General features: G+C 31.3%; 1 protein-coding gene across 8 annotated transcripts in view; it reads left to right on the top strand.

The window, feature by feature from the left end:
- The window catches only part of Ttll7 (tubulin tyrosine ligase like 7), a 162,663-nt gene extending 155,675 nt beyond the window's left edge, over positions 1–6,988 (top strand). For all 8 annotated transcript variants that reach the window (XM_058578990.1, XM_058578989.1, XM_046443225.2 and 5 more), the window contains one exon: positions 2,825–6,988. In XM_058578990.1, the coding sequence (XP_058434973.1) occupies positions 2,825–2,945 (121 nt within the window). In that variant the 3' untranslated portion in view covers positions 2,946–6,988. The remainder of the gene's footprint in view (positions 1–2,824) is intronic.
- Positions 6,989–12,528: the final 5,540 nt, after the last annotated feature.

The raw sequence follows: 12,528 nt of genomic DNA, 5'->3' as shown, positions 1-12,528 counted from the left end.
CAGCCTTAGAGAAAAGGAGTGAGGCTATGTGGGTGAAGCAGATGGAAATAGGGTGATCTGAATTATTTCTCCTTGGCATGAGGCAGCTGAGGTAGCCTGTTTTGTATATAAAAAATAAACTAGCATAAAGATAAAGATGTAAATTTTTCAGACTTTTTGGTGTTTTACAAAAACTCTTTAGACTTGGTCTTTAAATTTGCTTCCTTGAGGTAGTTTTCCTGTTTAAAAATTCAAATTGTATTACTTAACTCCATTGCAAAGAACATTCAAAAATATTCTTTAGTGTTCAGCTACTGTGGGAATCTACCAAGAGATAATAATGGAAATATTAAGACAAATAGTAAATATTATTTCTCTTTAATGCTTTAAGTAAGCAAACTGTTTCTTCTAATTTAAGTTCATATGTACTTCTTTATCTAGTCTTAGAAAAAGCTTTTAACTTTTTCTGCTTCTATTGAAAAGTTTGATTTTGTGACATGTATAATATTTTTTTATTTCAGCATTATTTCATACTTCATATTTTTGCAAAAATCATATAATTGTACCCATTAGTTTAAAAATTTAGATTCATGTACAATGACAATTATGTGAAATTGTCATGACAACATAGTATAGTGGTGATGAGCAGTGACACTAAAGCCGACCTTTATGGCTTTGAATCCTGGTTCACACTTACTAGCTGTGTGACCATAGGAAAGGAATTTGACCACTGTATTATCATAGAGTTTATTTATACATAAAATGTAGCTAACAAGAATATCTAATATATAGAATTGTTGTGAAAACTAAGTGAATTAACATTTGTAAGCTACTTGAAATATTATCATGCTCACAGAAAATGCTATTTAAATATTTGTTTAATTAAATAGAAGTTAGCTGTGGTCCAGACTTTGCATTTTTATTTTTTTATGTGTGAAATGAAGATTTTTTTAACACAAAAGTTTGTGTGAATATTACTGAAACATAAATAGTAATGTTTGCTTAGAAATTCTTTGTAAGAAAGTTGGTAGAAGTTACTCTTTACTATGTAATTACCAGTACAGTCAGAATGCATTTTCAAAAGAAGATAGATTAACTGTCAACTAATACAGAATAGTGGGTTTTGATCAAACACTTTAGTTGATTTTATACCTCTGTCCTAAATAGAAAGGGAAGCTTTTACATAATAAAAGGTATCAGATTAATCATAACTCCACTAACTCTTGACATAATAATTAATCAATATAAATTACCCATGATGTTAAGAAAATACATAATCTGTGATATGAGAAATCAATTATTTCATTATTCATCATTCATTATAGAATTTTGATTTAATTTACTTTGTTGTATATTATTTTACTGGTCTATTAACTTAATAATTTGAGCAATTGCTTATAGTTTTTGATGTTAGATAATAGATTTAGTGGATATTATTAGATAATTTATGCTGAAAATAATGTTTATGTATATTATGGAAAGTGCTGCCATTTTAATTTGAACGCTGTACAAAGTTGATTATAATGAATCCATTTTCTTTCAACAAAATTCAAATAAAACAAATATAAATGTAACTTTCCATTGACAGGTTACGATAGTTTCCAATATTGTCTAACATAGAATAGTAGCTAATAGTATTCTTGACCTTCACTTTTTTCATTTATCTATGAATTTATTATTCTGTCACCAAAGGATTCTGATGTCAAATGAAGAGAATAAAATGAATATTTTTATTCTTATTGTTTATTTTTAAACCACTGCTAATTACCAGTCTCCTTCTGTTGCTACTTATCCTCTTAGAAATTTCTCATAGAGATCTTTGTTTTGACTTTTTAGCAAATTCCTTTTCAGGATTACTTGGACTTAACACTTCAGATAGAGTTGTTTATTTGTATTTTTTCATTTGGATTTCCTTGATTGTTTCTCTCTAGACATATAAATAGGACCGGCATAATGCTAATCAAGGTTTTTCAAAGAAAAGGGATTATATGGGTGTACGATTTTCTTTGGAAATTCCAAATTTCCAGAGCTTTGAGTGAAAAGTAAAAAAAAAAAAGCAGCGGGGAGCATTTATCGGCAAATATGACATTAATCAATATGAAGTTACTCATTGTCTTTGTCTGTCTGATTTATTATGAACAATCACATATTTTACTATATTAATATTAATAGTTTATTTACAGGATGCTGCCCTGGGGTCCAGTAGAAATGTGTAGTATATACGCTATATTGTCTTTGTAAAATCAGGAAAAATCACATCGTCTAAAATACATTTAGTTGTAAGGGTTATACATAACCTGTAATGATCAGCACTGAATAGCCTAAGAATATAAAATTTCTAATCTAATTATGAATGTTAGTCTTTAACTTTTTCTTTTAGATTACCCTTAGATATAATACATCAACAATATATTTTAAATTCTAATCAGTATTTCCAGCTTCTTGGAAACATAATTACTGTTAATATGGTTTGTCAAAAATTCTCATATCCCATATTTTAAAGAAATATTTAGCTCCACACATTACTTACAGGGACTGATGATGGATTCTAAATTAACACGAGCCACATAAACAGTTTCATAGCATTTGAGTTCAATGATTGTTTATGGGATATCTTGAGATAATAATATCATATGTTGCATCTATGTTCAATTTTTTGAGTAAAGTTCTATGAGCTTCCTTGACCCCTGATCTTGGGGAGAAAATCTTTTTATATGAATTGCACTGTTATTCCAGTAACATTTTTCATGTAGGGTGTATAAATTACTAAACACATAGCCCTTTAGTGAGAAATGTTAATACTAATTTGCTTGTAATAATCTAATTTTTTACCTGTCATTTTTAGGTATTTACTACCAGGAAGTACCCAGTTCTTCATGAGGACACCAATCTACAACACAAAATACAATTCTCCTGGAATGACTCGCTCCAATATTTTGTTTACATCCCGATATGGCCATTCATGAAACTGAAAGGAAGATCCATCATAGGTCATGCATAATAGCAATTAATTTACTGCCTCAAGTTGAACACACAAAGACAGTAACCCTTAAGTGCTGTTTTATGTATATATGACATATATGTGTGGAAATATATGCACACATGCACTCAAATTATATATGTATGTATATATATATTTATTATAATATATGAAAGAAGAATTAGCAGAAAACTGAATATAAGATTTAACCTTTCTGGAAATGTAATAAACCATGTTAAATTGTTTACACAAATATGTGAATGTCTAGAATTTGCTAGGTTTATAATTCCTTCCTACTAGAAATGTTATTTTTGCTGCAGAGATTATAAAATGGAATTGATCTTGATGATCCCATTACAGTGTTAAATTATTTTCTAGATAACACGGCTTTTGACTTGAAAAAGCATTAATAGTATAATATATTATAGTTCTGTTACACTAGCCATTTAAAATGAAACACAAAAGATCGAGAAGCCTGGTGTTGCTTGATGATGGGATTAAGTATAAAAATGGGCTTACCATTAATATACACATGTAAAGTACTAGAAAAAAATCCCAAACTGATTTTCCTACATTTTTATTCCTCTGTGTGGGAATTCATCAACATGTAATAAAGTACATTTTCAGTAAGGATCTGGTAAGATCATATTATGATCTAAAACAGAAGACAATCCATTGGGCTAACAATAAAATGTAATATAGTTTATATCTTTACATTTTATAGGGAGTCATGGAAAGGAACAGAAAATGATGGTAATGACAGAATTCTATATGACTGTTGTGTCTCATAACATTTTTATTTGGAAAATATGTCTTTGATGGGTAAACATATGCTTAAGTACAATTCTTCTGCAGAAGTACAAGAACAGACATTTCAAACTCATTTTGGTGTTAAAAAAATAATGCATCACACTTATTATATAATAAATCTCTAAGTTTAGTATGGTAGTTTCTCATTACACCATGGAAAAATCTAAATGATTCTGAATACAAGATTGTAGTAGCCACATATTACTAATCATTGACATACCCTTGAGAAATTTGTTTTAATCAAAGTACAGTATGAAGTTTTCTTCCTGTCAAATGTTATTATGGATAAGTTTCATAGCAATTTACTTCGATTTCTGGCTTATGGTTTGAAAACCAATGAGTGAGCCTTTAGTTTTCCACAAATATATAAATACCTCTATCATTGAACTCCTTAGAAAGTATATTACTTTCAGAAATTTATTGAAACTTCCTCACCCAGTGGTTCTTCTCATAGATGCTAATGTATTTGCAAAATTCATGAATGTTGTACTTCTTTTTAATATCCTAAAATTTATTTCCAGTAAATCAAGAAACGGCCTCACAGCAGGAGAACTGAGACAGGCAGATTGGCCTGGTTTAATTCAGAAGCTGGATAGTTGACAACCCAGAGTTGTAAGTCAGACAGATTTTTGCTTTAAGGCCATCTTCTGAGAGTGTTGGACCGAAATGATTTATTTCTTTCCTAAATTATTGCTCGTTACTTTATTCTTTTGACTACTTAACATCCACATTCCAGTTGGGAACTTTCTTTGCTGGATGCATCCCAGTTAATTTGCCATTGTCATTGTAGGAAAAGAGGACAAGATATCGGGATGAAGGAAATTCCTAAAAAGTGTTTAGGACTCTATTTTGTGAATTCTTAAACATGGTGTAGCTTTTCCAAAATAAATAATGTAAACACTGGGCTCTTATAACACCACTGTAAGAATGATCAAAAAGTCAGTCATTTCATGTAGTATTTTTAGTCATTTTTTTTTCAAATTCATGCTTTGGCCATGAAGGAGACACAACTTGCAATGGCTGATAAATGCTGTCAACCCAGTTTGATGGTCATTCACTTGCTTTAGCTTAAGTCACAAATGGTCACTTAATTTTCTCTAGTATATGTTTTAGAACTTCTGTGTTTATTCATACAAGAGTGAAATTTTTATTTAAAATAAAAAATGAAAATGTTCAACACTGGGAGGAACCCTTCCTCCAGAAACACACTCACACAATTGAAAGATAAAAGTGAATTTTAAAGAATAGAATTACCCTGCTATTTGATGAACTAAATTTTACTTCTCTAGCTACATACATCTGGCCTTATTTTGAGCACTAGAATTTTATTACCCACATTTGCCTTTTCATACTGATCTGCTTTGATATGATGAGGTTATGAATAAAAGCCATTTGCTCATTGTTTATATATGCTACCTGGCATGCTGTGCACTCTAGCTGCTGTAGTGCTATTCCCTAATGAGCAACTAAGAGGAGAAGACACAATAATGAACCATGAAGTCTCCAGAGACCATAGAAATGCTTTTGAGACATAAAATATCCCTTAGTTTTTATTATAAATTTTTTATTCACAGGGTAAAAATATATCAGCATAAGCAATAGTACAAATTCAACTGTTTTTTTTTTTTTAAAAAAGAGAGAAAGTAGCTTTATTTGAAAAACTGTGAAAGCTGTTCTCACCAGGGGTTTTAAAAGGGAATTTGGTTTACTTACAATGGAAGCATACTTTCACTATGATATAGAAAAACATACCCCTAAATTGGGTAAATCTTAAGACTGGAATGCTTACCAAAGCTATAAGATTGGGTTGATTTCCAGATTGTCTAGGAAAGAACCTTTTTATTTTAAATCATGCCATACCAACCCAGTCTGAGATTGCAAATTAGTTTTCACTCAAATATTCCAGCATTGTCGATTAGTTATCATTTGCTTTATATGATATATTAAAGGTACCGTTCTTCATATTTTGATTCATTTTATAAGCAAAAAATTTTAATGCATTTAATTTACTGTAAGAATATAAAAATGATGTTGTAACAGAATCAAGCATGGAAATGTAAAGGGTAGCCTCTGTTTAGTATGTAGTTGTATATTACAGATAAGATGCCAGGATATGTACACAAATTTTATTATATGTCTACGTTAGGTGTAAATACACCAAAATTTCCTTAGTTCTTCCTCCCGAAATTAAAAAACTACCAAACCAAACAACAAAAGTCCCTTTCTTTTCATTTAATATTTATGCACAATTAGATAATAGTGGCTTCTAGTCATAGGAAATTGAGGGCATCCAACTAAGTGATGTTCATCTAGCTGCCTGACCACAGACATTGTGGCCTTCTGAATTTGGGGGTAATTGGTTACAAAGCAATAGATAACTAATACATCTCAGAGCCTCTGACTATTCTACTATTAGTTTGACAATTTGTTTTTTAAAGAGATTATTATTGTGGCGTATGTAAAAAAAAACTGAAAATGATCTTATTTTAATTTTATTTTTAACTTAGTAGATGAGAATGGAATTTTATCTAACTTGAAATTTCAGATGTTTTAATATAAATAAATTCAAATATCTTCTTCTTTAAAATGTGAAAGTCATTCTGTGTAGAAATTCTCTTCAACACACTACAATATTCAACATTTTCAAAAGTACCCAAAAAAGCTTCATAAATTTTATTATTTAATTTTCTGTAAAGCATTGATTCATTCTTAATTATATATTCTTCAAAAATAATAGGAAGTACCTCAGGAGTGACAGAAGATGCTTCCCATTTTTGTTTTGTAATGCTAATTTACATTTTGAGTCTTGGTTTACTTCATTCTAAGAGTTAACAATAAAAAAATGTAACTATTTAATGAATTGTCTTCCTGTGATCTGATGATTTTTTAAGTATTTGCTCTTCGTTTTAAATTGAGAAATTTGTTTTTGAGAGTCATATTATCTAAATCTTTAGTTATCTAAATATTTTGGACTAATGTTAACTTAAAAATAAATTAAAATTTAGAAATATATTCATGATGAAAATTTTATTCCTTACATTGCTTTCTGTTTCTCTTCTCCCTCTTATCTTTCTCCTTCTCTGAATGCCCTTTCAAGCTTTGAACTTTGCATGGACAAAGTCAAGAAAAGAGAAATCCTGCTTTTTAAACATTCATTGCCCTTGAATTTTATGGTATGTGTTTGCCTGAACAACAATAAAATTTAGATCCAACATGTTACTGGATCAAGTTCAGTTTGCTGAGATTTTTAGGAACCGGGTTGAAGTCTCTATGCCTAAAAAAGCATTAATTACTGGATCCATACAAAAAGCAAGATACGTGGCTACAAATAACATTCTTGCAACCAAAAATTTTAATATTAAAACTTATTGCACACTTTGAGACTGCCGCCATTTTTTTATCTATCATAAATATGTATATAATATATTGAAGGAAAATTGTTCAAATAACATATCCTGTATTAACTGGGCTGTCTTACCTAAGAAGAGTAAATAAAGCTTTCATTTTATCCCCTGCTACTAACTTGAAAGCTATTGGTAAAAACATCACTCAATAGACTAATTATTCTTAAATTAGTAAGAAGACTTACCTTACAAAAGTGACCCCTATAATGCTGATATTTCTCTTTCAAAGGCTAACCACAATTCCTTGTCCTGAGTTCATACAGTAATGACTATACATACTATAACATGTGATTAATGGATTTACAGAAGGTTTTGGATTTGAGGATTAGCTTAAAAGCAGTACATGTACTAACACAAATCATGACTCAAATATTCCCATGTGCTTTACAACCTGTATATGAATCCAAATATTGTCACAGAAAATGTGCTTGAAATGTTAACACAGTATGCAATTAGCATTGCATTGTCATGCTCCAGCATGTGGTATCTGTATGGTGAAGTTATTTCAATTACTCAGATATGTTACTATAATAAAAAAGGTTTAACATAAGAAAGCCTACAGTATGTCATCAAATGCTTATTTCTGTTTCTCTCTCTCTCCGCACATACCTCCCTCTCCCCCTGCTTACTTTAGTAATAGAGATTGGTTTCAAGTTAAGCTTTCAAGGTGATGAGATATACTTTCACAATAATTTTTGCTGCTGTACGGACAGCAGTAGCACTATCCAGGATAGTGCTATCCAGGATAGTGCTACCTGCCATTAAAGTCAGGTCAAGTAAACAAAATGGGTTTGAACTCCTCTTTTGGTTAACTGGAAGGCAGATAGTTCTAAAATTTAGAAATTTCACTTTTATATCTTTCTAGTATTGTGGATTATAGGAACAGTATTAGTAATCTGATTAGAATTATGTCAGAATCTCAGGCATGAAGTTCATTTTTTTTCTGGAATTTATAATTATTCATCATTGTTGAAATTTACACAGTAAGCTTCAAAAGGAAACATGTCCTATTGACCTTCATACCGTTGTGATTTAAGATAATTACATATAAAGAATTTGGAAATGTTTTCCTTCATTTACTTAGTTTTTGCAATGCTGGGAACTGAACTCTTTGTGTATGCTAGCCAAGAATTCTACCTGTATACCTCAACTTAGAATAATTTTCCTTAAAAGAACAAAAGCACTTTGGATAAAATTCCTATCATCCTAGGGGCAGGGTTTGTATACCTGAGAACTGAGCTCTTTAAGAGGCCGAGGCAGAAGTTCAAGTTCAAGTCTAGTTTGGGCAACTTAGTAAGACCCCTGACTCAAAATAAAATAAAAAGGCTGGGCATAATTAAAAGAGAATAAAATCATGGCATTTGCAGGTAAATAGATGGAGCTGGAGAATATAATGGTAAGTGAAATTAGCCAATCCCAAAAAGCCAAATGCCAAATGATTTCTCTGATTTAAGGATGCTGATCCATATGCATATCCATAATATGCTGTGGGGTGGGGGTGGGTGGGAGAATTAAATGAACTCTAGATAGGGCAATGGGGAAAAGGGGAGGGAAAGGAGGGGGGAAAGGGGTATAGGGGTAGGAAAGACAGTGAAATGCGATGGTCATCATTACCCTAAGTATATGTATGAAAACGTGTGGATGTCACATCCTTGCTTTACTAATAGAGATTGGTTTCAAATTAAGTTTTCAAGGTGATGAGATATATTTTCACAGTAATTTTTGATGCTGTACAGACAGCAATAGCACTATCCAGGATAGTGCTACCTGCCATTAAAGTCAGGTCAAGTAAACAAAATAGGTTTATTTATTTGACCTGACGTTAAGGAGGATGTGACTCTACTTTGTGTACCACCAGAGATATGAAAAATTGTGCACTATATGTATAATATGAATCATAATGCATTCTGTTGTCATATATAACAAAGTAAAATTTTAAAAAAGGTTGGCATGTAGCTCATTGTTATAACACTTACCTAATATGCACAGGTCCTGAGTTTAGTCCCCAATACTGGGGGAAAAATCCTATCATGTTGTAGGTACTTTAATGTATGCATGCCTTGCATTAACAACCAGATTGTATAAATGTTAACTTTTCAAAAAATATATATTTAAAATCATATTATTTTTGTAAAGTTAAAATATTCTATACAGACTTTAAAAGTTGGATTATTTGATTTTTTTTCAGTGAAGATAAAGATGAGGTGTGTGGTTTGGCATCTCCCTATTTTACTAAATAATTGACATATAGCAAATTAAATATATATATATATATATATATATATATATATATATATATATATATATATACCATATTATAATTCCATTTAATTAAATTTCTTAAGTATTTAAAATTATAAAGCAAAACATTCTGACATAATTTCTAGTGTCAGAAAACTACATACAGTGCCTTGAAAATGAATATTAAGTTGTTTTGTAGAGAGTAAGATACAGGCATTTCTAGTTCCCAAAAGCAAAAACTCAAATGTTTTCACTGATATGTGGAAACTACCCCACAATAAAAAGGGAGTGGGGAAGAATAGATATACAGTATATTGGGGAATGAAGGGAAGAAAGAGAGAATAGTGAAAGGAAAGACAGTAGCATGAATCTGAAATAATTTTCCTGTGTACATATATGAAAACACCATAGTGAATCCCACCATCATGTATGTTCACAAGAATGGGTTTCTAACTAGAATGAGATATATTCCATGCTTGTGTAATTACATCAATATAATACACATATTCTATTGTTGTGTATAACTAAAAAGAACTAATTAAAAAGGATATAGGCTTTGAATGCTTATTCATTACGTATATAGAATATGGTGACAATAATGCCCATTGCCATGGTCAAGTAAAATTTGAAAACACTGACTGTAAAAGTTGGAATGTGTTTCTCTACTTTCAATACCTCTGAGTCTTTAGTATCTCAAGATGCACTTAGAATCCTAGAAGGGGGTACTGGAGATAAAGCTCAGCTGTACAATGCTTGCCTCACATGGAAAATCTAAATCACCCATTAGCAGAAAAGAACTTTGCATTATATTATGGAATATCTAGAAACACTTGACAGCCATCTGAAAATATAGAAATAAAAAGCTCTGTTTGTGGCTAACCCAAAAAGTTGGATTTTATTCAAAGTTTGTCATATTATTTGTGAGAGTCAATATTATGTCAGATTTTTGTCTATGTTTATTTGTTTAAAGCAACATGGTAGGACTTCCTAAGCCTTAATAAGCTTTGTCACACTTAGTTCTGTTTTATCTCAGGTAAAAATATTGCCCTTTAAAAATATAGTACCTACCATTCATTATATTTAGGAAGTATATATTGAATGGTGCTATAGTGGCCTAAACTGAACTGTTTCATGCATTTTTAAAAAATACTGAGATTTCTGTAGACTAAGTAGTGGGTTGTCTATTACACAGAAATAAGACATTAATTTTTGAAAAACTATATTAATGCATCCTTCAATATTTTGTATAGTAATGGAAACCTGCAATGAGAATAAGCAAATTCCAACTTTTGTTTTAAGAATATATGCAAATGGATACCACCCCTTTAAGTACTGAATAAGTACTGTAGTGACAAAGACTTTCAAGGGCAACCACAAAACTATACACATTTCATTAAGCTTTGTTCTATTATAGCTCTGCTGTTGCTAGTGTTAGAATAAGATAATGTAAAAGATTGAGAGACATAAAATTAATTTTTTAAAACTGCAGCATGCTGTTAGCAGTAAAAATGTTAATATATTGGCCAGTTGATAATATATCTGATTTAGAGGAAAAGCATATGACAATGTATATGAAAAATCGAGAGTATATAAACCTTAATACAATCTAAGAAAACACCATTTCAGCATATTACCTCATTTTCATTAAAATGATGAAAATGTGAATACAGAAAATCACTTAGTCCTTAGGCTAAAAATAGGTAGATCATCAAAACCTAATACCATTTCAGCTCAAATTGGTATTTGTTCAGTAAATGTTCTACATCATAATATAAAAAGTACAAAAGAAAACTCAAATTTGGGGAGAACTTAAAGGGGCTTTTTTAAAATAAGCAAATTTAACTAATTCTATTTGGACTTCCAAACTGAAGCAATAGAGTTGTCATGAAACATTTACAACAAATAAAAAACAAGTAGATTCTTCAGAAATTAGTTTGAGTTTGTATTTTAGCCTCAGGCTTCTCAGCCAAATATTACTTATATTGGCTTTTTGAATTTTTTTTCCCTTCCATTTCTCAGCTTCTAAATTTCATCTCATTTAGCTACACATTTTCTCATGTGTTACTCTACAAATGCTAAGTAAATCTTGCTTATTTTGGCTGTTTTTACTAAAACATTGAATTCTTACATTTATAAGAATGGGTAGAAAAGGCAAAAGCAATTCTATGAATAATAATTTACCTTTTTTGACTAATTGTTTTTTTCTTTGCAATTTGGCTCATAGTGTCCTATTTGACCTCAGGTAAGTGATTATAACTTTTCTAAGTTTTGTGACTGCTCAGACTCTCACGAGAGTTATACATCCTGGTAAATCACAAGAAACACAAAGACCTGAAATGTTCTAATGTTGATTTCTAATGTTGTTTCTACACATGCTAGAAATACTGACTGCAGTTTGCAGATCTGACCTGGGTACCTGTTAGCTGGAGGATTTAGATTTCTAAAAGGCTACATAGAACCCTAATACTTCACCAAATAATGCAAAAGTTTAGGTAAAATTAAAAAAAAAAAAAAGCTCCTCTACTTTATTAGCGCTTATTATTAGTCTATTGTTTTGTGTGTGTGTGTGTGTGTGTTTTCTTATGTAGTAGAAAATACTCTGGAATGGGAAGCAGAGGATGTAGGTTCCAATCTGGGTGGTGCTAAGAATCTGCTGGGTTGGGCGGGGTCTCTGTTTCTTAAAAAATAAGTACCACCATGTTTTTTATGAGAGTTTTGTTGCCAGGAGCATAGCACTAGTCTCTGGAGTAATGTATTACAGTTTCCTCACTGTATATGACAAACATATCACCAGTGATCAGAAAGAGTTATCACTGGGTGAAAGAATAGGACTCAGGAAACGTGTTACCAGGTGGTAATCATCTTCGTCCATGCAGGAACAATGTGTTGGGTACACGCTAACTAGCGGGCATTCTAGCTATCACTGGGAAACAAGACTCCATCTTTAATGATTCTCGAGCTCCTAGAGCCGGGTAGTATTTCCTGGGGGGAGAGAGATGAAGCCGTGCCATCTCTCTGGTACAGAGGCCAGAGTGAAAGGCTGCCCTCACCCACCTTCCTGCGGCACAGCAGGCATCCCGCCTTGCTGGTGCTCCTAAGCCGAGGAGGAGTTGC

Source organism: Marmota monax, unplaced genomic scaffold (genome assembly GCF_021218885.2).
Source record: "Marmota monax isolate L192 unplaced genomic scaffold, Marmota_monax_Labrador192_F-V1.1 WCK01_AAM20220418_F8-fsc00046, whole genome shotgun sequence".
In the NCBI taxonomy this organism is placed as follows: domain Eukaryota; kingdom Metazoa; phylum Chordata; class Mammalia; order Rodentia; family Sciuridae; genus Marmota; species Marmota monax.
This window is presented reverse-complemented; position numbering and strand designations above follow the sequence as displayed.